The sequence below is a fragment of the Streptopelia decaocto genome (assembly GCF_964273445.1).
Source record: "Streptopelia decaocto genome assembly, chromosome: 6".
NCBI lineage: Eukaryota > Metazoa > Chordata > Aves > Columbiformes > Columbidae > Streptopelia > Streptopelia decaocto.
The window spans coordinates 50,630,068-50,657,175 of record NC_138660.1 but is presented as its reverse complement, the minus strand read 5'-3'; the positions used below and the strand labels follow the sequence as shown (position 1 = coordinate 50,657,175).

The window sequence follows — 27,108 nt, the reverse complement described above, 5'->3', positions numbered from 1 at the left end:
TTGTGGAGTCTCCTACTCTGGAGACATTCAAATCCCGCCTGGACACATTCCTGTGTAGCCTCATCTAAGTGCTCCTGGATTGGACTAGATGATCTTCTGAGGTCACTTCCAATCCCTAACATTCTGTGATTCTGTGATTCTGTGACTAGTCAAAAACCTCAGGTTCCTAAAACAGTATTACTATTATAATGCTCTGATGCCATGAGGTAGTTTTTAGGGAGTAGTACAACTGGTGTAAGAAAAATATTATTGAGACTAACAATTCCATTTATTCTACCCAAATTCCCCATTGCATACACACCATATAAATCATCATACTATATTTTAGATGTTTCAAACATTGTAATTTAATTACCTATATATGAAAACAACTCAAAGACTCCAAAGCATTTTTAAAGCACTGATGTTAACTTTGTCATTTGTGGACTATGGAAAAAAGTGTCTCTGGACTAATTCTTAGTCCTCAAACTCTGCTTCTGAAGCAGTCTGTGAAAGGCAATTAAGAATAAGTTTATATGTGTCAGTATAATTTACATGTATGACACAAAATCTAAAGGAGTCCAATGACATTTTTATGACTTCACAAGTCAAAAGAGATTGAAAACTACTGCTATATACAGACATAAATAGTTTGTTGAAATAAAGCAAGAGCCAAAGCAAACTTTAAGGTTTGGGCTAGTATCAACAAAGTTTGAATATTAACAAAACTAGGTAGCAGGTACTGAAGTCTTGTGCTTCAATAACTGGTCATTTACATCTGTGTGTGACATTCTCTGGGCTATTAAACCAGTTACATTGGTTTAATCAGGTGGATAGAAAAATCTGTAGCCTCAACAAAAGTTTAGATGTTTCTCTACTAAATTAATTCAAATCCATTATCTTAAAAAGGCTCCAAACTACAATTAGAGATTGCATTGGATCACATTTTAACAACCCAGCAACTTAGATACCAGCAACACAATACTTTTAAAAACTTAATGAATATCCATTTTTCATTATCTGGTTTCAATATTTTCATTTCGTTACAACAAGTTTTTGCATTTATTTTGCCTCAAATATTCTGTTTATCTGTGTCATATTCTGCTTTTCTGGATTTAGACTCATTTTTATCAGTGAAACAAAATATAATAATTCAGACAGTGCTGTGACAATTAACACTTTAACAGCAAGAATAAACAAGGAAGTCCTATTTACACTTTTTAGCAGAGTAAATCTGAAATAAAATAATAAAATAAAGTTTAAATTTAATTTAATTTAAAATTAAATTAAACTTTTCACAGAACAGATCATTGATGCCTTAAGTACTAACAATGAGAGTCACCACATCAGTCCTTGGGAACTCAAAAGACAAATATGGAAACATTTAAATAAAAAATTAGTATGTGCAAACATAATGTTTGCATCTACCTTCTCTGTCAGGGAAAAAATGTCTTACTGTTTGATTATCTTAGCAAAAATATCTGAAGTGGATCACATTTTCCACATCCTACCTTTGCAGAGAAAAGGCTTAGGTGCAACCTGGACCTTGGACAGAAGTGTGGACCTGGAATAAAAATAGAAAAAAAAGAAAAGCTTAGTAGTTCAAGCCAAATCATCACTGCCTAAGTGGAGAAAAAAATCTGAAGGCATATGAATTAAAAAAAAAAAAAGAAAGAAGGAAAAAGGCAGCTGAAACTAGAAATCTGGCCAGCATTAAGAGTTTCTTCAGATCATTTCTACAATGGAGATTCAAACCACCACCACATGGTCCCAAATATTTAAGTCTCCAAATACCAACTGTTACAACACATAATTAAAATCAGTTTATAGCTTTTAATAAACTGAATCAAGATAGCTACTGAGATGAGGTAATTTGCTACTGTATTGATTTATTTATGGTACCCAGCCATTATAACTAAAATAAGGATCCTGCCTTACCTGAGGAGTTTATTGACAATTGCATGCACTCTGCCTATCCAAATTACATTTCTATCAGTGTTTTTAAGGAAGTTGCTTATTCAGTAAAATAAAATCCTGAAAATTCATATTTTCTCACAACTCAGGCACTATAGGAAGGAAACAAACCTTTTCTACATACTTCTAGTATTTTTACTGTTATCAACGCAGAGAACAAGACATGATCACAACTGTACAAATTGTGCTTAGTCAAAAAACAATTATGCTATATTTTATTTTCCTTTTCCTTCTACCAGTGCCTCAGGCTACAAAAATCTGGACTGACTGAAGTGTGAGGTATATGTTTAACCAATAAAATAGCTAGTTTCTGAGAAGGAGCAATATCTAGCTAGCTAGCTGTTTATAATTTTTATTATCTTAGAAAATTTCCAAACACAAGAAGGATCCATCATGTCTTAACGTTTATAAGCATAGCAGAAAATCTGCGAAGGAGGACATGGAAGAAAGAGTCGGGAATGAAGGTGAAAAATGCCATGAGGTGTATCTTGGTGGACTGCAAGAACTGAAACACGATCTGATCAATAGCTTGCATAACTCTGCAGAGAAAGACTTTGTGGAAGTCACAAATTTCATGTGCAAGTTAGATACATTATTTTGTTTTCAGCTCCAATTTCTATTTAAACAGGAAGTACAGGTTCTTTCATCTCCAAAGTAATAGTGTAAATCACAAATGATGAACAGAACTTTATTCTGTAGAGGTGCCAAGACCACAAATATCTTATTCTTTGGTATCTCACTGTGATTACTAAAGTAATGTAATCTCTACGGATTTAATTTATGGAGAGCACTGTGGAAGGAAGCTGTGTAGCAATTCTTCATTGCTTTTGTGTCATCAGAGAATTTCCAAAATCTACAAATCATATCCCTGTTTGTGAGACAATTTCAGATGAAAAAGCTCTGGTTGAGCAGAAAATCTGTTTTTATAGAACAGTATCAACCCTATGATCCCTTTAATAAATCACTGTAAATACTTTTATTGCTGTCACCATCGTTATGTCCTCCAGTAGTATAGCTGTGGATAGCTTTTCTCTAGCATATCTTTACAAGTTGAGTTGAAAGCAATCTATTTTTTGCAAAATGGCTGCTTTCATTGTATACAGGACACTGAACCTCTTGTGCGGGACCTTTTCACCATGTTGTGATTGATTTTACATCTATTGAAAACAAGTCTGGTCTCTGCCATTTGTTTATCCTTGTATTCTCTTTTTATGCTTTGGCATGCATTTTTAATTAGATACACTCCAGTTCTTTCACCACTAGCTAACACTTTTATTTGGGAAGCAGTCTTTACTAGCCCTGCAAATATCCGCTGTTCTTTGCAATGTCAAGTCCTTTTCTCACCTTGCTTTGACTTGGTTATCACTTATATCACAAGTAATTCATCCATCTGTTAACTGCTCCAATTCACATTACTTGGCTTTATTTTAAAGATCTTAACAATGGTCAATGGTCTCATCTGGCAGCTGGTTTCTTGTAAAAAATGTGCCTTTCCCAAGTGACATTCTTGTGAGGATCAAAATATTCACTGAATGGGTTTTATCTAGCAGTTTACAGGTCCCTCAGGCTCTCCATGGAACATATTGTATATACCCAGTGCTTTGGGATGCCATGTGTAGCAATGTGGAGGACTTCACCTTCTTCAATTTTATTTCACTCTTCTCCAGCTTTCTGCCATATTTTCTTTACATGCCGTAGTTCAGTTCTTGCCACCAAAAAATGACGACATATATGCATCTACAAAGATGTTTAAGTTTGGATCCAGAGTGTGCCTTTAGAGCAAAACTCTCTGTTTTGGTGCACTTTGGTGCTTTGCCCTGTGAAGCTGTCTGGGAGTGCTGAAAGTGGATTCTTTCATATGAAAAACCGCAGACCAGGAACATGCTTAATACAGTTCACTGCAAATGGGCACTCACTTAACTGGTCTCAGAGCTACCCAAAGTAAAAAATGCTTAAAGGAATATAGTGTGGTTGTCTATTTAGCCCTACAGATTTCTTCCTACTAGTCTGTACTACTGCCTAACATAGACATAGCCACAAAAGTGACTGAAATTGTCTTTATCTCTTGGCTCTCGCTACCTGACGTTGGTGAAAAGCACTATACCAGTTACACAGCACTTTTGTAAAGGAATGTTTCAGTCCAACAGCAGAAATATCTTAAGTACTAAAAGAAGTGTAAAGTTTATTTTTATTGCATCACAAATAAGAGGGAAAACTCCCACTGAATAAAGAAGGAAAAAATAATTAGGTGGAACATCATTCCATCCCACAGGAATCCAGAAAAAAAACCCCTACAGTATGTCCACTTTACATACCACCTTTCTCTCAATTTACAGTCTTCAATGTACAGTCTTCTACTAAGTTATTTAAATAATCTGTCTCTCACGGAGTAGCACCTTTGCAATTGCCAGGGACACAAACCCACTTCTCTGTTTCCTCAGAAAAATTTTCCACAGACACCCCCAACACAAGCATTTCCAGCAAGACTCATTTTTTCTTGGCCTTGTCTTCTCCAGATGGTTTGTAGATAGTTCTCACAACTCAGCCATCACTTTAAATAGACATAAAAAGACAAAAGTCCAGTTTCCTTTAGGACTATATATGAAACTTGTACTGGCTGCTGAATATTGAAAATTTCAATATAAACAAGATCTTTTGGCTCCACTTGGTGGGGAGGAGGTTATTATGGCTCACTGTAGGGAATGTTTGCTCTCCCTTCTAAACTGGGATGGATTATATCCAAATATATTGTTATCATTCTTCTCACCCAAAATAATTTGGGTTTATACTTGTCATACTTTAATGGGCAGGTCTGTGTTCTGGAGGAGATGAAAATAGTTTTGTTTGCAGGTTTTCAATAATCATATGCTTCATGATTAATGAAGCTTCTTTCAAACCTCTAACAGCCTTCTGCAGCTGACTGTAGAATTGTTAAGAAGACTAAAAAAAGTAATCTCACTCTTATATACTATATTTAACTAATCTTGCAAAATTTTATTCATTTTCTGTGACAAGACCTGTTATTAGTCTGCATGCAGTAAAGAGTTGATCAGGCATTTTACAAGCTGTTGGGGATGTCACAGAGGTCATCGTAAGCACTTCTAACTGTTTTGAGTGCTTGCCAAGTATGACAGAAGAAACCATTTTCCCATATACAGGTTTGCCAAGACAGAGCTCCAGTCCATTCCCAGGGTGAAAGGCTGCAGTTTAAGAAACCACCATTCCTCTATTACTTTTTCAGTGTTTGATTACCAAACATAGTTCTAAGAAAAAAAAAAAAAAAAAAATCTCAATAGTGTGCTTCTTCTGACTCTGTTAGCCCCTCACAAGGATGACATCAACTCTTGTACTCCCCAATGTATATTCATTCCCTATGCTCTGTTCTATATTCCTAAGCATAGAAAATATAACCATTCACAACCAATGTTTTGTCCAATCCACAGTCCATCATGTATTCTAACCCCAGGCTTTCCAAAATTCTATCTTATTTTTATTTTTTTTTCCTTTTTTTTTTAATATTATAACAAAGTCCTGGAGACTTCCTCCTGTCCTAGCAAAAACAGTATTCTGTTTGTCTATATATATGATTTGCAAGAAAACTGTGGTAAATCTCTCAGTGTACTCCTCATGTTCTATATACAACTCTTCAGTTTCGTCACTCAGCTCTGTAAAACTAAATTCATTCATTACAGGGCTGCAGAAATATTGCTGCTTTAACCAAATCACAACAAACTTGGGGAAAATCATACACAGATAAGCCAGGAGTAAGGAAAAAAGCTGTGATCTCTTAGAAAGTCTGATCCCAGCTGGTTGCTTTACTACAAGCAAGGATAGGTCAGTATGGGGAAAACTGGAAGAATGTAAGAATCCAATCAAAATAAGATTTTATGACTTATCACACCCATCCAAGTAATAAAAATGGAGCAAATCTTGAACAGTTTTGTTCAGCACTGCATTACAGCGAAACAATAAATAAAAATCTTCTATGGATTAGTGCTGATTAGACCAAAACAATGAGGGATTCAGTAGCATGCAAGAGAGTGCCCTTCAGATTAAATGACAATTTGGAAGTGTTTAACAACATATGGTCTCTTTTCTTTGACATATATGATTAAGAATATATCTTTTTTATATCAAAATATAAAATACCATCTGTCGTAAGTACCAACTATGATACTGCCTTTATATATCCAATTAATTCACTATACTTTCTAATGTAAATATTTCTCCTATTTTCTCCTTTTTTCTTCTTCTGTAGCTACATTTATTTATAAAATTTCAATAAATGTATATATTTAAAAAGTCAATACTGTGACTTGAAATGTAATTAGGAATAACAATGAAAGTCTGTTTCACTTTGTATTTCAAAGGAGAAGGGCCAAGTCTTCATGTGGTTTGAAATGACATAGCTCATTTAAGTCAGCAGGTATAGGTAAATTACAAAGATCTAACTGTGTTGCTTTTCCTTACTACACACATTATCCCAGAGGAAGACACACTTTTCATAAATATTTTTTGTTTTGTTTTTTTGAAAAAAGTGCAGAATTCCTTAAAAACACATGACTGTGGAGTGAGAATCATAATACAAGGAGTATTTCTCATTAAGGTGTCAGAACTTCAGCGAACATGGAGGAATAAAAGGATTGCTCTCAAAAACATGGTACAAATCAGGAAAATATATAATGCATTTCAGTTCACCAAATTAATACTTCAGCTCATTAATGTAATCTCAAAAAAATACCCCTTTTGACTCCATAATTAAATGACTTTTGAGAATAGTAAAATATGCAAAACTCTGAAAATATGGTCTCAAGACTGTAGGAGTCAAGTTTTGCCAGGTTAAAACAGGAAAGACCATAACACCCTGTTGGAAGCTGGGTGCAAATTTTCATTTGTATGAGGCAAAATACATAGATAAACACACATGCACAAACACACATACATCTTTACTCTTTTTTTTTTTTTTCTGAATAATTTGGCTGTGGGTGCAGCAATAAACTGCACTAATAGGTTTTGCATGTGTAACATGAACAAGAAATGACTGATCCACAATATAAACTACATTTTAAGCCTTTATCTTTCTAAGAATCATTTGGAAATTTTAACATTTGTGATTCCCTCAGCCTAGTAAAGATCTGAAAAGGTACAGAAGAAATGATTATAGGAATAATGATGTTTTTCAAAAAGACTGCCTTTCTTAAAAGGCATAATAGTAGGTATCATAGTAATTAATTTTGACTCATTTTACACAACATGGTATAAAAACCTAAGACTTCTGAGTCTGCTGAAGTATCACGGAAGGGGTGACTATATCTATCTGAAGTTATTTCAGCATAATTTATAACACAGTACCTTTTCACCTGCTTCCATGTAGTTGTCTGTGAGCAGGAAATGCTGACCATCTTCTACTAATACATTCTCAGTCCTTAAAGGAGCCTTCAAAAATAAATCATAATCCTCTTCTTGGTCATTCATGGCAGAAACTTTATACACAGTCCTAATAAATTGCTTTTATAGATGCTTAATTTGTCCAATACTATCTAAAGTATTTTGAATATTTCAGCAACTGGATATAAATGAACTTTTAAAAAATTGTATTGCTTTAGCTATAATATGTTCCTGAGGCACCGAGTTCCACCACATGTTCACATACTATCCAAAAAAGTATTTCCTCAGCCTCGTATTTTCCTGTAGTATTTCCTGTAGTTACCATAATAGAAATTCCTGTTTGCTTCTTTGTATTATTCATCAGCATGCATGAGTCTATCTGATTATCTCCTAATTGCTCTTTTTGTATGGCAAAAATCCTCACGCTTTTCCATTTCTGCTTATGCTGGTTTTGTATATATGACCATTCTTATTACTCTAAATCCTCTTATTTTCTGTAATACTGTTCTTGAGTGGAGTACACGTGGTACTGTTCCTATTACAGTAATCATTCACAGAATCACAGAATGTTAGGGATTGGCCTTTATTGATTTGATGACATGTTCGTTGGATCTGCCGTGCTATTGTTGTTTGTGCACAGGTGCCATTTGGCTGCTATCTGATTCTGCGCTACAGGCAAAGTTAACTCACAGCACTTCACAGGAAAGCAGTTTAAACACTTCGGTTCAGCATGTGCCACTTTCACTTAGAGACCATGCCCCTCTGGAGGTCTCTGCTCTCCAAAGCTCCAAGTAACTGTGACAGCTGTGGATGTTAGTGTACAATCCAGCAAGCACAATGGACAACGCGGGTGCCACCACAACATCCCGTTGCCTCAGGGCTTTCTCAGGGCCCTTCTCACTACGGCCGCCAGACTCTCTGTAGCTTCAGGCTTCGGTCGGGCACAACCCTCCCTTCAGCCGCGCCGTTCCTACGGCTGGCTGTCTCGGGAGCGCCGGGACAGCCGCGGCCTCCTTGCTTGTCCCGCCTCTCAGAGGAAGGCCGACGGCTGCAGCGGAGGCAGCGGCCGGGTCAGGAGGACGGTTTATCGGCCGAGGCTGCTGCCGGCCACGAGCGCCAAGCGCGGGGCCCGCCGGCGGCACGCGCCGCTACCAGGCGGGCCGCGTTGCCATAGCTCCCAGCTCCCCCCCCCCCCCGCCTCTCGGCTACAAGACCGGAAGCCCCCGACGCGTGCCCTTTGAACCGGGAAGTCCTTGCGGAGGCCTGGGCGGACTCGGTTTGAATGAAATCCGGCTGATTCACGGTGGCCCGGGCGGAGGTGGCGCGGCCAGGGAGGGTTTGCGCGGAGGTGAGGGCCCAGCGGGACCGGCACCCTCGTCGCAGGGATCCCCGGGGGCCTGGCGCGGCCCCTGGGGAACTCGCTGCGGCGCGGGGCGGCCTCTGCGTGGCGGCGGGAGCGGGGCCCACGGGAACGGGCCCGAGCGTTGGGCAGGGAGGCGGGCGGTGGGGACGGGAGCGGCGCCTTCCTCTCCCTATTGGCCCTGGGGGCGGTTTTCTGCCCGTGGGGCACCGGCCCGGACGGAGAGCACGCTGGGCTCCGTGGGGTCGGCGGTGCCTGCGTTTGTGCTGGTTGCACCCAAAGAAAGTTTGGGCGCTTTGAGGCAACGGCGGTGCCGGGGCGGCTGTAAACGAGCGGCGGGAGGCAGCTGGGCCCTGGGGAGCGGCGCGGGTGGCCCCGCCGCTGGAGTGGGCCGCTGAGCCCCGGCGCCCCACGCACCCGCGCCGGGCCTGGCTACTCTCTAGCCGAGAGCAGCCGCCGCGCTTGGGTTCGGCGGCGCCGGGGCTGCAGCCGCTGGCTGGGGTCTCGGAACGCCGAGTCTCGCCGGTGGTGCCTCCAGTGCGAGTTTGTTCTGCGGCAGCAGCAGCAGCAGTAGTCGGTTTCCCATCAGAGGGACTGCACGGATTGAAACTCTGTTGCACAGCGTTGTGCCGGTCCCCAGCGGTGTCCGGCCGGACTTAAAGAGCAAGGGGGAAGCAAGGGTGAATTACTGGCTGGGATGCATGAAGGAAAAGAAATATAAAATCCGTGCCAGGAAAGATAAAGAAAAATTAAGTAGAAAAGGAACTATAATCAGCATTAACAGTGCTGTTTCTAGTATGCAGCAAACTTAACTTTGTTCTGAAAATGATACTTAAGTGACGTAGTTAGATACGTGCAGACTTGTTGACAAATCTCAGTGTGTGCTGATGTAATCTCCTAAAGTTGTACTTGTTTCCAGTGCACTGTAGGAAACCAGAAAAACAACAAGGATCGAGATTGACTTTCTTCAGAAATTTTTATGCAAACATATTTGAAAGCTGTATGTCACTGGAAAGGTACTAGGCAAGCTGAAACGTCTGACAGGTTTGTGTAAATCTTAAAAGCCTTCAGCCTTTGTGAGTCCAAGGTATATACTCTATGCCTCAGATATAGGGAATACACTTGGAAGATTCTGATGAGAAGAGCACTGTTTGTGAGCTTATGTTATGAAAAGATCTGTTAGGGTGTTAGGAAAAGATCTGTGTTTGTGAAGAAATCCAGAAATTGTCTTGCAGTGAATTGCTTCTGACTCACATAGTGTGACTTTGAGCGGCTAGGTTTGCCTGTGGCTTAATGGAAAAATTGTGTTCCATTCACTGTTGAAACATGCTGTATCAAGGATATTAATTTGATATCTTTGGCTAAAAAACAGAGAAGTTAGGGCATACTTCAAAATTAACATTAAATAATACCTAAATAGAAATTGGTTTGTAAACTTACTTAGAAGCTATTCAGTCTTGATGGGCATTATGGGGTGTATACTAATAGTAACTACAACTATCTCCAAACATCTAGAATGATGGGAAAGAACAGGTAGGTAGGATACCTAGAATAATAGAAAATTTTTGTGTTGACTACTTACTTGAGTTGGTGGTAGGGGACTGTTTTGCAATGGTTGTGTGTCTGCCCCCCACCCCTGCCTTCTGCAGATTCCAGAGAAGCTCATTACTTTATAGAATAAAATCAAAATTAATTTTGTGGATTTCTGTAGTGGTGTGATTTGTTAATGAATCTTCCCTTACCTTTAAGTTCAGTGTGGGTGTACTAGAGTAGCTTTAGAGTAGTCTGCTTGGGTCTGGATTACTTCAGTAACTCCATCTCAGCAACGAATGTAGTAGAATTAGGTTTTGTGTGCTTCTGGAAATCATGAAGCAGAGTCTGAGAAGCTCACCTACCTGCCTTCTAGTCCAGCTCAGGTGTGTTGAGATTCAGGTCTGTACAGTCCAGAAACATCCGGTTTACAGACCTGGGCACATTATGGAATCAAAATAGTAATGTAGCTCTGGACTTGCACTACTGAGACTGCATTGGTTTGTGACATGGTTAATCTTTATCTTTAATGAACACATTACTGGGAATTGATGGTACCTTTTTTTTTTTCCTCTCCTTTTATACAAAATCTATAGGAAGTTAGACTTCCCACACACACATATTGTTACATGTGAATTCTCTGTTCTGGTCAAGTTTATTTAATTCAGTCTTTGGTGACTTTACCTGCAGTGAGTTTTTGTTCTTTTCTCTGTGAAATAATGTTTCTCTGCAAGATGCAGTTCCTCAACTCATTTACCTTTGTAGCCATTTATCATCTCTAGTGAAGCTGAAATTGTTACAGTTGCAGCAAAAACCTTAAACCACTTTTTTTTCTTAAGTTGCTGTTAATAAAATTGTTAATCCATCTGCTATGTGGAACTTAACAGGAGATCTGGAAGTGCTTCTGCAAAGCTTAATGAGTAGTCTCAAGTGGAGAAACTGAGTTACCAAAGATGAATTGATTTGCATGAAGTCAGTCAGTGTACAAAGTGTGGCGTAAATTAATGTCACCTGAGTCTAGCCTGACATTCTCTCCACTAACAGGGCAGTCTAATATCTAATAGCCAGTGTTTTTTCTCCCATGTATGTTGAAGCTAATGTTGAGGGTTTTTTTTTTTGTTGTTGTTTTGGTTTTTTTTTTTACCAACTCAGAAGTTGTCAGCCCAGGAGAACGCTCTTGTGTTGAGGGATCACATCGTGGAGCGTTAATGCGAGATAAAAGTAGTGCACTGTAGTGTGAAATTCCTGTGTCTCATGCAAAGAGATACAGTAAGTTAAGAATATGTTTCAAGTCAATTTCTAAATACGTGCTGAAACTACCTGTAAGCACAGTAACTTAGTTCATACCTGTTTGTATATATACATTTGTGCATAATGCATTTATATAATTCCATCCTTATGTTACTGAAGGAAAAATGTTTTCATTATTAAAAGTCAATATTTAAGTTACTTGAAAGTAGTAACCAATAACTGAATGGTAAACCAGGGCTCTCCAGATGGACAACTCTTGCCAATTCTTACAATTATCTAACAGTGGTATTATAAGCAAATTCTAGACACGGGGTTTTAAAACATTTCTGTTTTCAGGTCAGTTTTGAAATGCTCTGTGTATACTTCCATGGCATTATTAATAACCATAGACTTTTCCCTTTTGAGGTCATGACAGTTAAAAGAAAATTGCAATACTGAAGGTTTATTTTTTAAAAATACCATCTGATGACCAAGGTTTTTTACTTGAGGTGTTTTGATCATGGACATACACAAGCAGAGAAGCTACTTAACTTTTTTTTTTTAAGCCATCAGTGACCACATTGATCACAATGATGAGTGCATTTCATCCAAATCCTGCAGTGCATCAAAATGCAAGTTTATCGTGATTAAAACTGGCCTTCTGCCGTTTTCTGATATGGTATTATTTGATACATGTACTCACTTTCTTAAAGCTTCTCTTTAAACAGAGACTGCAGGCAGGAGGAAATATTATCAAAATATCTTTTACTGACTTTGGAAGAAGTGGAGGTGAGATTTACTGTGAACTGTTTGTTTACTTCTCTGTGTTTTTTTTTATATATAAGCATATATATATATGTGTGCATTGGGAGCAGGGGGGAAACAGGTGTGTAATCAAAACTAGCCTTTTGTACTTTGCAGCAGAGAGGAGAAAAAACATCTCAACTATAGGTTACTATGTTGTGTACCTCCCCCAGGGAACCAACCAAGCTCACAGAGATCTGTTTCTCTAATATCTGTGTAGGATGTGGGGAATGGAATGCAGCACCCCTGTGGGGGCCAGCTGGCTAAAAGTGAATTGGGTTGGAAGTCTCAAGCTTCTTCTGAACTTCTTGCAGTTCTGTTGCAGCCTGTGCTGTATAACTGCTGGCTATTGTGGTCCCGTCTCATCTCTCCTGGATCATTTCCTTGTGCAAAGCTGGCAGAAACGTAGCAACTTTTCTTTCAATTTGTTAGTGGAGTTCCACCCCAGCCTGCCAACACTGAGAAATTCTTGACTTGTTCTTTCTCCTTTAGCTTTCCAGGAGGATTAACACATCTTCCTCTGCTTTTGTACTTCCTTGAGATGAGGTTCAGAGTGGTCTCTAAGTGACCTCAGTTACTAAAAAAAAAAAAAACCCTAACCAACCAAAAAAATTTCAAACAGACAAAACAAGACATTCTTTGGTCAGTTTTAGCTGAAAAAATGATTTGGCCTGAATTTCTTCTGTAGTCTGTGTTAGCTTTAGAAACAATCAGCTCTTCAAGACCTCTTTTTCTGTTATGCCAAGACAACTGTTTTTGGGGTTCAGTGTGAATCCTCTCAGAGAAGTCAAGAGCATTAAACCCAACATTTTTGTTAGTCTATCAGTTTGCTGCATGGCTGCAGAAATGGCTGTCCTGGCAGTACTGAGAAAGCCATGTCAGGCTGGTCAGCAGCAGCAGCTACCCCACTGTTCCTTATGTTAACACTGACATTTAAAAAAATGTCTGTCAAATAATGGCCAGAGATCTGTTTTAAAACACTGTATGACAAATGACTGAGTAGATGCAGCTAGTGGGCAGTGTTCTCTGGGGGGAAGAGGAGGACATGACTTTTGACTCCTAAACTGAATGTGGAGTGGCCTTTCTCAACCTGAATTCAAGCAAACCTAGAGGCCCTGTGTCCACCCCAGTCACACTGACTGGTCTTCCAGAAATAAATGAGAAAGCTCTCTGTACCTGTAGGCTCCTCTTTACCTTTGTGCTTCAGTCATCCCAGCTACCACAAAATTCTTCTAAAATACTAATAAAGGACCATTTCAGTTTCTAACAGCATTTTAAATTATTGATTAGCTGTAAGTTGCTTAAATGGGTCATTAAAATACTTTTCCAAGTAATTTTGAGAAACTTGGAAACTCCTTTCAGTGTTACAGATACTTGGGTGAGACACAGCATATACTGCTTTTAGGGATTATATATATTTTTTAAGTGTACTACTGTTTCTAAATTTTACTGATTTTCTGCTCTTCTCATTTCTGTTTCCTTCTGTAGGAAAGAAACCTGCTGGCATCATCTTTATAGTCATAAAGTGGGAGCTGCTCTTGAGTTTGTTCTGCAATCACCTCTTGCTGAGTACCAGGTTAGAAATGCATATTTACTTTATTTGTAAATGCTAAAGTTATCTTTATTAAGGTCTAAAAATTTTGCTCAGGTTGGTTTAAGGTTTACAAAAGCATTATTTCATAAATGGAATTTATGGCTGAAACAATATTTGAGCACAGTAGATTAATAGAAATTAAAATTGGTTTCAATTTGAATTGCTAACCTAAATTCTTCAGATGTTTATACAGAGTGAACAAATATGTGTAGGTCTAAATATACTATAACTTGCTAAAACGACTTCAGTTACAAATAAGAAAGTAAAGTATCAGTTGCCAAAACTCTAACCAAAGTCAAGCCGCAGAGCTCGCGAAATAATTTGCATCTAAAACTGGTTTGTGGAGATTTTCTCTCTACACCACTCACTGTATTGAGAATCTGAACATCTTCAGTTCAGCAACTGGTCTGTGATAGTTAAGTTGGAAACGTTACATCCCTTCAGTTCTGTAAGACAATGAGATTTTGTTGTTCCAAAACCTGCAGAGTTATGCTGATAAATAATCAGTTTGTAAAACGAATTAGTCTAATCCAAATTCAATGCAGCAAAATCTGCTTCTATAAATGATGTGCTTTTCTATTGGGTTAGAAACTGGAATAAATCATGTAAATAAAATATGAATGAACTAGAAATAGCTATTGCATCTCACTTGCTAAAGTGAAATATATAGATATAAGATGTGTTATTCAATATTAAATGTACATAATACACCTCATCAGCTTATGGAAGTTGCTGTGATTGTAGGAAAAAGCAGTTTTATGGTTACCAGTTGTAGATACTAAGAGTTTCTTAAAATAAACATACAATCATGATTGATTTAAATAATAATTTTAGTAGCTCAAGTCTGATTCTCAGCTACTCTTCAGCCCTTGTTAGTGTCATAAAAGATGAATCATTGTAGGTTTCAATGGAGGAGTATCTACCACAAGAGGGGTAAAGTGAAATGTAGTTGGCATAAATTTATACTCGTGACTGTTTTATTGAAGCCATTTACCACGTGCTTACATAATAGCTTTAAACAGCAACTTAACCTTTCAGTGGAAATCCTACAACTAGATTTGGAGTTTATTGTAGGTCAGGATAGAAAAGCATATACAATTTGTATGCAGGTTTTACCTGTAGTAAAGAAGCTTGGTTTCCATGACTGAAAAGAGAAGCATGATCATTGACCCTTTGAACACCTTCTTAATTCATATAGTGCCAAGGTGGCTTTAAGAAAGTATTTATGGGTTAAGTTCTACAAAATCAAGGGAGTGAATCAAACGGAGCTGATCACTCACTACTGCATTGAACTGGGAAAGTGAAATTGGCAAATACAGCAGGTGGTGTTGATCCACCTGTCTCAGATGTTGTTTGAAATGGGTGAAATTCCATGCATGATTAAAGTGGGAGTTAGATAATCTTGTCTGCTGGTAGGTTCAGATGCTGCCTCTTTGTGTGTTAACAAGAAGCTTAAAATACTTGTTTTCAACTTAAACTGAAATAAAAGCTATTAATATCTAGGCATTAAAAATATTATCAAGTTTCAGAAAGAATAATGAGGTGGCATTCACCTTCAACATAAAGACCTTTTTGTTTTTAATATACAAAGCAGATTTATTTGTCATGATTCGTTCAAAGGTCTTTTGCGTAATTAATTTTAAAAGAAGGTTCTTGAATTAGTATTGCTAATGCAGTGTTGAAGTTCTGTATATAATTCTCTTATATGTAATGTACCATCCATTTAGAGGATGAATGTATTTTGGAAATACCATTACTTGCTGTTTGCCATTGCTCTTTTATCACCTGAACAGGCTTTGTTGTTTTGTATGAAAACAATTGTGATCGTAGTTTCCTATGCTTTACTTTCTACGTTCTGCTTCTCAAGTATAGTAAGCTAGTAAAATTTACTGATTTCTCTAAGCTTTGGAAATGGCTTGATTTGCTGAAAACAGCTGTTTAAAAAGTAAAATTTAGTAGTTTTTGTTTATTTTATCACTGATTTTTGTTGTATAAAGCTAAAAAGTTAAAAAAGCCAAGTAAGCAAGATAAAGAGCTGTAGCAGCTGGGACAGAACCCTTACTTAGATATCCACAGTGAAACAGTAGATTGCTTTTCTCTGCAATTTATTCACTTTCTACTGTTGAAATAAACATCAGTTCAGTTCTTTTAGCTGGGCACCTTAAGTGTTCTTATTCCTGGAGATGGCTCCTTTGAAAGTTGCAAGGTAGAAAAGTTTGGTTTGTTTTAAAGTAACAAGTTAGTTGCATTGATTGGAATAATCTTGCACTAAAGCAATGCCACATATGACACTAGAAACATATGAAATGACTGCACTGTCACTAGTGTTCTGCCTATATACACATTAAATGTTTACCTTACAGTATTTCTTTTAGTATAATGAGTTCACTAAAAGAAAAAGCTTTTGATGCTAATTCAGAGATCCATAATCTGCTCAGTGTCTTTCACATGTAGTTTTGACGATAACTAACAAGCTGTAAGTTAATTAGCACAGAACTGACTAATGAGGATGCTAAAAGCCGTACTTTCACGTTTTTATTGATGCTTTCTGAACAAATTGGAGTAAACTTGATTGTACATGTAATAAGTTTTAGGCACTTCCTGCATGTATGTGTGGTTCTTGAGCAACAAAAATCCCTCAGTTAATTGAATGATTGGAAAGTTTTGAAAAGTTTGACAAGAATGCCTGTCTTCAGGTACGGGGATAACCCAAAACCAGAGCACTAGAACAAGGTCTGTTAATTAGCATGGAAGTCAGCTTCTTGAATTAATATGTGGTGTTAATTAACAGGAAGTCTGATGTTGTGTTGTAATTACCACCAATATTTTTGACATACTGAGTGACTGAAGGTGAATTATATAGATAGAAATTTAGTAAACACTTCAGAGCTTGGGAACGTTTTTCCTTTGTTTCTGTTTTTCTAGAGATATGGATAGACTTCTGCGACTTGGAGGAGGTATGCCTGGGCTGGGACAGGTTAGTATATAGCTTGACAATATCTTCTCTTTAATATTAATAAATTCCGGAATATTCCTTTTATTGTATTTATAAACAATATAAAAAAACAGTTGATAGTCATAATCTCTGACTCTACAGATGCTAGATAAGTGTGTACAAATCATTGTTACCACCTGACTGTGGTTTTTCTTTTGTCAGTATGAACTCTTGGGTTGGCACTGAATTTACAGAATGTTTATAAACCTTTCCTTTGGTGCCTGAACATTTTAAAGTTTTGATCAAAAAGCTTTGGAAACCCAGAATAAAATTTAAAAATTCATTTCCAATAATATGTGTCTTCAGAATATGAAGATTGTTAAAAACAGCCGAGCATACCCACTTGCTCCCTCATAAATGATGTATTTCAGTCCTTAGATCACGTTGTGATGGGCATCATAAGATACTGAGGTTTGTGTACATTTCAGGAAGTAACTTGAGTTGAATTTATCACTTGCAGGTTGCTGTAGCCACCTCTATGTGTATTTTATTGTGTTTTATCTTGTTTGCTCTTGTCCTTACTTCTGTAACTCTACTCACAGCAAAAAGGCCTCCCTGGCAGGTGCCCTGTTCCAGCAGGAGACTTGCACACCTTGTGGGGCTTCTCCTACCACCAGAGCAAGTCCTCGTGCTGTTTTCCCTTGGCCGGCTGGTGTGGCCAGCAGTCTTCAAAAATAAAACCAGAGTGATCTTATTACATTGTGCTGACCTCTGTGGATACAGGAAAAAAAAATGATTAGGAACTTCTTTGAGGCTTGTAGGACCAATTGTTTCCTTAAGAAAAGGTCTCCAATGTAGTTTCCTTCACAGTCCTGGCTGGCCACAGCAGCTGGCTGCCTTCTGCCTTCCTTGTCTGCCTCTGGGGCTTGTTCTAAATCGAGAATCCAGACTTTCTTTCTAAGGGAATTGGTTCTGTTTGTCTTAGGCTTCATGATAGGTGTGTAAGTTTGCTTCTAGGGTTATTGATTTTGTTAAACCCACAACTTCTTTTGGTTGTGTGTAGTGTATTTGTGTCCGGTATAACTAGGAAAGGAGTGGTTTAATCCGGAAGCATTTGGTGAAATATTCTAAGCTGATTTACAGCCTCTGTTTTGCCAAATAAGCTGTAACTTTTGGTGCATAATTTTTTTCCTTTTTATAGCTAAAATTCTATTCACGCTCTCTTAGTGAATCTTGAAGCAGCCCTCAGTTATTTTTAGTTTCACTTTCTTAAACAGTTCTTTCTCTTGTTCCTCCGAGCTGCCAGCCTGCTTCATGACTCTTCATTTTTTTTTAACATCTGCGCAGTCTGATCACTCAAGCTTTCGCTTCTTAGTCCTCTCTGAACTTGACGCATATCAAAGCTGTTTTTCAAATTTACAGTTAACTCTCTCTGCTGCTTTCGTAATTTCTCAGCTTCAATTTAAAGCGTTCTAGAAAATTGTGGCAGACAATAGAACATAACATTCAGAAGAAGCTCGCTGAACTCCTCTGGCAGCTTTGGCCTGCAAAGCTGCTCTGTGTTTGTGTAAATATGGAATTGTCTATTAAATGAATTGATGAGTATGTGTTGGATTAAAAAAAAGGCAGAAAACTAAATTGCTCTTTATGCAAGTTTCTGCTTGCACTAGATATCTTGACTACTTTTGTAGTCTTTTGGTTTATTGAATCGTCAGGAAGTCTCTTCAAAAATAATAGTTTTTTCCTTAAAATACAATGTTTCAGTTGACCTTCAAAGATCAGTTGTGTTTTGAGTATAGCTTGGTTGATAATTGAGTTTGAGACATAATCCAGAGTGAATCAGATGGCTTTGAGATGGACGAGAGAAGTCAGGTATTTGTTGGACATTTTGTGTCCTGCTGGAAAGTGAACGAAGTGATTACTATTTGTTTGCACTAGGGTGTTTTGAACAACAGTACAAAGCTTTTTGGTTTTCCTATTGCTGTGTCACAGTTGCTCTGTCTGTGGAGATTTTGCTTTTAAGGTTGAACATAGTAAAAACATCTGAGTGAGTCATTCATGCTAACTTAAGAGTCATCTATGTATAGTCTTGTAGAAAAAGAGAAGCATTTTCAAAGTAATTTTTTTAACACAATTCAGATATTTTTTTTTTTTTTTCTTTTAGCTAAGGGTGTGTTTAGCAAGATGGCTGCATGGCATAAGGTTTGCTAACAGTCTGTTTAATTTACTTTGTAACTAATGTTCAAGTAACAGCAAATGCTTGGTCAACACAGTTCCTATTTGATCTCTGCCAAGGAATTCTTTCTCATCGGCTTGCTTTAGCTTCTTCAACAGTAGTTACTCAGCTCTTTCCCCCTCAGTAAAACCACCTCCTCTGACTGTTACCTTGTTTGGGGTTTTTGATTGTTTTTCTTCATTTCCAAATTCAAATATTTTGTCCCAAGTGCTATTTGGACTCATGTTTTTATGACTTAAAGTCTTTTAGTGTCTTGTATTCCACTTGAAAACTGCTTTCAGTAAATTCATGGTTCTTTTACTGTTTGCTCCACCAGCCTGTTACCAAGTGTCTGATTTGCCTTCAGTGTTGAATTGTGTAGATGTGGTCACTGCTGAATTCCATCAACCTTAAGCCTCTCTTCAGATGACTAATAAACCAATCTTTAAGGAAGTCATCTTAAAGTGATATTTCAACAATAAACTTTCCCTCCAGTGTCTGGTGGCCTAGAAATTTTTAACCATTTCTGCTTTCTTAGTCTTAGATGGACTGTCTTCATGTGGCAGCAGGTGGATAAGAGAGGAGGGAAGAGAATCTGATAGCTTTTGGCATCACATAAGCCATCTACAAGTACTTTCTGGGAGTGAATTTGATCATTAATTTTGTGTTCTTTGTATTGGAAGGTACCTGCATTTATTTTTGAACTTGATACCATAAATAAGACTTTATTTGCAACATCTCTTCATGCAGAAATTGTTCATATCTTACAAGCCTGGTATTGTAGGCATTTGAATTTCTGCTCACGTGATACAAGCATAAGAAGAATGAGTTGTTGGAGTTTTTAAACAAGTTGTGAGGGCAATAGTTAAATTTTTAAGTGTTGTGATATCCCAAACAAATTTCCCTTCTGTAGTTCATAGGAATTCAGATTTTTAGCAATGCCCTTGTTTCCCTTCTCTGCTATGGTCTCCTCTCTTCTTCCTGCTGCCATTTGTCATATAGAGGTTTTTTAGTTATCTTTGCTTTCCTAATTCATTCTCTGTCTCTCCCCGTTCACCCCCTGGAATGCTGCCTACCACAGAATTTTGCTAGTGATTTAATGCTTCACTTTGCATTGCATATTTGCTGCAGACAGACTAACAGGCTTTGTGGGGTATGTAAAAGCATTCTACTTATGTAGCGGGCAGGAATTTGGAGCAACGCTCCTCTTCATTTTGTATGCTGAACCACAGTTTGCTAGTGAAATCAGTTCCACATATGCCTCTACTAGACAATCCTACTGGATACTGTTTTGGGAGTGTGAGCAGATTAACTGCATCTTTAGGCAAGTTCTCCTTCTCCCAACACTTCAGAACAATAATCCAAGCTATACAAGTTTTGTCCATGATAACGTACCCCGTCTATTTTTCCAAATCCAGATGTGACAGGAAGCAGTGAAATAATGACACTTTTCAAAAATACTGTTGAAATTTTCATTACTTGATGAATTAAAAAAATATTAATTTACATTGCTCTGTTGGTGCAGACAACTATTGTAGTACAATAAATGGAGAATAAAACTGATTCTGTATTTCTGAATTAACATATTTGATGGCAGAGGGGAAGGGAAAAAACCCAAACGGGAAGGGAGGGAGAGACAGAAAAGTGACCTGTGTCTTATAAGGAGTGTTTACACCTTGACTTGGAATATAGAAATAGAAATGCAGCTAGCTATTTTATTGGAATAATGGACTTGCCAATTAGCCATCAAGTGCTTCCATCTGTGAAATAGTTGATCAGATGGGTTAGCTGGGATTTTTCCAGATTAGGGCATTGTAAATGGCACTTGAAAACTGTCACTTTGATTATAAGGTTTCAAGCATTGCACTGCTTGATGCTGTGGAACCTTTTTCCCCTCATATTATCATGGTTTTTTAGAACATGCTGATCCCATTTAGTAAATCTATGGCACTGTGGGAACTTGGGAGACCTGCTGCTGATCTAAAGTTCTGTTTCATCTGCTGATCTAGCCAGGATGGTTATTAGAAAAGAACACTACTGACTCAGGATTCTGCAGGGCTTGAGAATAAGAGTTGATGATCTGTCGGGCAAAGGAGGGTCATGCTCGGTGTAGATAATTTGACATTAACAATCAAATACAAGTTTCCTTGAGTTACTTCATTAAGCTGATTTGTCTCTTGAAGTAAATTACACGTTCTAGCTGGCTGATCTGCATGCTAAGATTCCCTAACCAGCAAAAAACAAAACCACAACACGTAAACAAACACACCAATCCCTTCCCCCTTAAAAGAAAAAAAAAAAGCCCAGAAACTTAATATCTTATTGAAAATTGTTTTGGTTAATTGATTCTTGAAACAGCTTGGTTTTTAGTTTGAATGATGCAAATGTGCTGTCTTTAATGAAGTGCGTTTTCCTTTGGAAAGTTGTAGAGTGTCTGGGTATTTTGGTAGCTATTGTACCTGTGTGACTTTTTCCTTCCTGTGTCTCATGGGTGTATGTGCTTTATGTGGTTTGAATTGTGGTGATACACTATTGTTTGCTTCTCACATGTGTTTGAAACTTCAGGTACTCCTTTTGAGAATATTCTGCCAGGGGAATAAATCCGAATTATAGCTCCTAAAATTGTGCATTCTTTCTGTACTATTGCTTCTAAGACATTTTCCAGCAAATTTATCAAGTACTAAGAGTGCTAGTATGTCTAGAATTCCAATATCCTGCCCAATAAATAGAGATGGTGTACCATTTGGGTGGGTTACTCCCACTCTACTTCCCCCCCACCCTGAAGCTATAAATTCATTTAAAGAGTGGAAAAATTTTCTCAGTGACAAACTTTTTTTTCATCCATTAAAAATATCCAACATCAACTCCCATACAAAGTTCAAAAGACTTCATTGCCTATATTATCACCTGTAGGAAGTCTCAGTGTCAGTTTATATATCCAAAATATATTATTTTGTTTTAAGGAGAAAAAAAGCACTTCCGATATAGTAAACTGTGCTAGTTTTCTTTCATTGACTGGGGTGAGTGTTTTAGTGCCTTGGTTAGTGTTTTAATACAGGGCTGTTCAACCAAAAGCTTCATATCAAATTTAGGGTACTGGTGTGGCTTGGGTCTGGTTACCCTGGGGAAGGTGAGAATTCCGTGGGTAGTCTGGGTTTATTTGAAAGTTATGGGGATTGCTAAAGGCTGGCTGTAGTTTCCCTACATTTGAAACAAGGTTGAATGGTTGTAATGTGACATATATCCAAAAGTGCTCATGGGAGAAGTAGAAACACGCTGGAATTGATTTAGGAACAGTCATATGATTGTAGCTACAACACAGTGTGTACTTTGTGGTATAAAAGCTGCCTTAAAGTGTGATGGGCTGCACTAAAGTCATACCTCACATATTTATCACAAATAAACATAAAACTAAAAATAACAACACCAGTGGGTTGTGCCTGAGCATTATCAGTGTCTTCTGATCTGCTATTTTCCTATAAACTCTGGAGACCATTTTTAGCTGCCTCTTCTTGACCTCAGATCTTAAACTTCCTTATTTCTAATAATTAGGCAATTAGCTTCTCTTTCCTGAATTTAATTGCTAGTGTAGTCCAGCTGACTTTCCTCAGAAGAGACGAAGGAGCTTGGGCAAGGAATGAGTATAGCCATAATGAGAGAGAACAGGAAAAAAAGACTGAACAAGAGCAGACATCTTTGTGCTTTTGCATTGCAGCTGTTCACTTGTAATGTTTCCTTTCTGTAAGCGGGAAACAAACCCTTTACAGTGATCGGTTTATTTCTCTTAGAAATGGTTTCTTCTTGCTGAAATCCCGTGCTATTGAATATTAAGTTGCAATATTATAATACTATGCAGCACTTCTGAACAAGGGCTTCTGTTTTCTTCCTGTGGTGTAGAAGAGTCCTCTTTGTGGCATTTGTGTGTTTTCTTTTGTTGTTTGTTTTTGTTTTTTTCCTGGAAGTTTGAAGTATTCTTGTATTAATGGTGGTGGGGTTGGTTTGTTTTGGTGGTTTTGTTTGTTTGTGTTCGGTTTGTTTTTTTTTCAAGTGTTAAAAACAACTAGCCTTCCTCCATGTTGCTCCTGAGTCTCCCAGTTGACCTGCCTGTGTTCAGAGGACCAGCTCTTCACAACAGGCAGCCTGTAGTTGTAGAGAACCCAGTGTGTTCTTTTACGCATTGAGTAAATCCCTTTAAACTGCTCTTCTGCTTGGAGTGTCCTGTAGGGTGAGCTCAGCCAGCACCCGCTGAGGGCTGCCCTGCTCTCTTGGCAGAACCGTGTCTAGAATAAGGTAATTAGAAATCTGCATCAGAGCAAGACTTCTGGAGGCAGACAAAATCTACAAATGCTGGCTCGTTATCTGCCTTGAGGTTCTCATTTCTAAATCTCAGTACCTTCTGTAATGGTGATAGGGACACGTAACAGGTTAGTCCTGGTTTATTCTGGGGTGAAAGTGACCTTTATATTTTTTTGTTTTTTCTGTTTTCCCAGTAGCTTGAGGTTGTGAAAAATAGTAGTTCTTTCCAAAACCACATATGATGTTACTGAGGATTTATTTTCTGTCCCTCATCTTATGGCTTTTCACTGATCATAATGTTGTCATAGAATCATAGAATTGTTTGGGTTGGAAGGGACCTTTAAAGTTCATCTAGTCCAAATTGTCCTTATGCTTAGTACTAAGGAATATTAACCGCAGAGGTGCAGCATACTTCCCCTTGCTTTTTTGTGTGTATTTGTAGATCATATGGGCTAAAGGGAGTGGAAACACTAGAACAAGGAAGGTTTACAGTTAAGCAGCTATTTCATGCAACAGCTGTGTTCGGAACATTGCAGAAAGTCTGACTATTGCAAATTGCATCAAGGTGCTACGTGTAAATAACTTTATATCACGAATACATGTTAATATTGGGTAATATTTATTTCCAATAAAAATTAGACTAAGTAGAATGACTTTCTGTAAAGTACATTGTAGTAAAATTAAGCTTATCTGACCTCAAAGTAAATTCAGCTAGTGTCATTTGATACCAGATCCTGTTAATTTTTTTTTTTTCCTCAGTAAGATTTAAGCCTCAGTCTTAAAAAATATTTCCAATGGTAGTATTGGGAAACAGGAGTGCTGGTTTTGTAGAAGACCCTTTAAAATTTTAATCATCTGAGGCAATTAGATGAACAAAACACATTACTTTCTACAGGTATATGAGAGACCCTGCATGCCCATGTTGGTGGATTACTATACCTCTTCCATGAAACAGTCATACAAGATAGATGGATAGGATAGAAACATAAGCCAAATTTCGTTGGTAGCTTGCTTGCTTGCTTTTTTTCTTTAACTAAAATTCTGGCCAAGTTCTCTGGAGTGTCCCAGTGAACTAGAGATTATTTTTGTTTGAAGTTCTGCTTATTTAAAAAACAAACAAACAAACCAGAAAAAAAACAAACAAACAGAAAGGGTAAGCAGTAAAGTTTTGGCTCTGCACTGAGGAGGTGTTTACAACTGGTGATCCTAACTTGTTTAACCAACTGTTCAAGGCTGTACAGTGTTCTGTAATTTTTGTTTTTGAAGATGAGGGGAGTTGGGAAACATTATGTATTTCAAGTCCATCTATAGTGCTGTTTCTGGATCTGCTGTAAATGAGTAATGTAATTTAAGTTCTGTTGTAAATGTGAACCTGGATAAGCTTTTTCTTAGGAGACAGGATTTTGTAAAACATAGTGAGGTGTGGTTGTTTTTTGCAGATATTTTTAATTTAAAGTAGCAATTAGTCCCATAATACTTCTGTAGTATCCCTACGCCATTTTGGAGTCTATGAGACTGTCTATGAGACTAAACATATTACCACAATTTTTATTTCATCTGACATATGGTGTAACAAGACAATGTGATCCTTTCAGAAATCTAGGCTGTTTGTTGAAGCTTATGGTATTTTGTGTTCTGTTATGTGTGCTTGATTATAATTGGTATAAAAATGGGCCTAAACATACAAACTGTTTAGACATAATGCTCTCTTCAAAATATAATCCTGTCGATGTGGAACTAACTGTAAAATTGTGTGTGTACTAGTTTGAAAACTGCAATAAAATTTCAAATTGCTACTAATTAGTGTGTGATTCACAGTGCAAAGTAATGTATTTTTCTCTTCCTATGAACTGTTATTTTTTTTCCATTTTTTTATGAACTGGATCATTTTCTCTGTCACGACTGATGGTGTTGACTTCCTGTACTGCAGAAAATGCAATACAATACGTGGCCTCTGGTTTTCATGGCGATCTTGCTAGAACCATTGAGGTCTGAGAATATGGCTTAGTCCCTTTGCCACTTCCACTCATGGAATACGAGTTGGTATTTTCTGTAAAGGTATCGTCTCAATACAGGAAAAATTGTTCCACAATCACATTTTTGTTCACATTTTTAGGCTTAGCAATGTGTTTAAAAAAAAAAAAAAAAGGCACTATGCTGATTGAAGAAAACTTTTATTCTTTTATGTCAATATATCGTCAGGTTATACTATTTACTGACAGAGGGTAAGCAGAGAAGAGCAGTGGTATTCTGGTGAACTTCTAAGGTCTTTTTATTATCACTAATAGCTCTGCCTCCTCTGCATGCTTGCTCGAGTTTGTGCCCTCCCTGCAGGTAGTATTGTGTAATGTTTTTTTTCCCTCAGACCAAGCCATATGCCCACCATTGGATTAATTTCCACAAAATCGTAGCTTTAAGCTCACTTTAAATGCCTGATCCTTCCACACATCCTGTAATAGGACGAATTATTATTTTACAATGGTTGTCATTGTATTTATACCCCAGTTGCCCTTCTCTCCCCCCAACTACATAATAAATGCCATGATTAAATTAAACATGTGTTTTGGAGGAGTTAAAGAAGGGAAGTGGAAAAAAAAAAGTGGGGATAAATACTTGTTTAAATTCAAAACTAATGCATTTTTTTTTTCTGTTATGCGGGTTTTTTTAGTTAATATTTCTCAATTGTCTTTAGACATAACAGATGAAAACACGTACTGAAAGGGTTAAGTCAGCATGAAAGAATTCATTTCCACTTTAATGACCTAGCCTTGCTGGGTTAGGACGATGGGGAACATGCTTCTGACTTGTACTCCTATTGCCAATTAACACCTCCTATAACAGGTTGCCTCAGCTAGTCATTGAAGCAGAGGCAGTAGAAATAGTTTACATGCAGCTTGTTTTTCACACTAGTTGTTTAATACTCACAAAATTAAACTATTAAAAGGTTCTTTCTTACCTTACTGGGAAAGAAATAAACACTGTAGCGGTCAGTGTCCACTTGTGTGTCCCATGTTCACATTTAAATTGTTCCAATTGCAAAAAAGAAAAGTTGTAACTATTATAGCAGGTCTCATATTTTACACAGAAATATGTTGGTTGGTGGAATAAAGCTGAGGCTTGTTCTACAGCACTTTAGTTCACTGCCTTTATTACAGTTGGCCCTGTAAAACTGAATGTTCTTTGAAACAGCTATGCTGTATTTCAAAATCATCTTTTGTGCTATTAGTGTGACACCAGAGCAGTGTTAAAGATCCCTTTAAACAACAGCAAGTGTCTCTGTTGGTGGAATATTTCTCAGTTGCTCGTGTAATTAATCAGGTCCACTTTCTATACCTGTTTGAATAAATGTAAAATAGTATAAATAAAGAGCTGTGCTCTAAAATGACACTTTAGTTCACATTTAATCAGCAGGTATTTTAATAACATAATAAAATTGGCTAAATAATTGATACCAGTTCACACTAAGAGAAAGGTGGAGTAATAGACCTAAAAGTGTTAACAAATTTGCTAAAAGGCCTGAGTAGATAACACTTCCAGGTGTTAGTTTTTATCCCGTTAGAATGGCAAATGCCTTTAACACTTAGTCGACAAGAGCTGCCCAAGTAAAGGGCTGCTTTTGGGATAGCTGTTTGAAACAAAAATACTGTCATGCATAATTTAATATTACAATGTAGTCTTCCATTCATAACTTGAACATGATCCTTTTTTTCCACTACAGGTCTTGTTGAAAAAAGAATTAAACAAAAGTGAAATGGGTTCTATAGTGCTAAATTAATTTTATCCATTATTACTGAAATGGGGAT

The 27,108-nt window shown here is 37.6% G+C and overlaps 1 protein-coding gene across 3 annotated transcripts in view; it reads left to right on the top strand.

Annotated features, from left to right (window-relative positions):
- The first annotated feature begins 8,571 nt into the window (after positions 1 to 8,571).
- Positions 8,572 to 27,108, top strand: part of PSMD14 (proteasome 26S subunit, non-ATPase 14) — a 47,001-nt gene continuing 28,464 nt past the window's right edge. The window contains exons 1-4 of one of the 3 annotated variants that reach the window (XM_082055378.1): positions 8,607 to 8,689; positions 12,190 to 12,250; positions 13,754 to 13,841; positions 16,785 to 16,836. In XM_082055378.1, the coding sequence (XP_081911504.1) occupies positions 16,789 to 16,836 (48 nt within the window). In that variant the 5' untranslated portion in view covers positions 8,607 to 8,689; positions 12,190 to 12,250; positions 13,754 to 13,841; positions 16,785 to 16,788. Of the gene's footprint in view, positions 8,690 to 12,174; positions 12,251 to 13,753; positions 13,842 to 16,784; positions 16,837 to 27,108 lie in introns of all 3 variants that reach the window. The other 2 variants (XM_082055379.1, XM_082055377.1) reach the window with 2 other exon arrangements.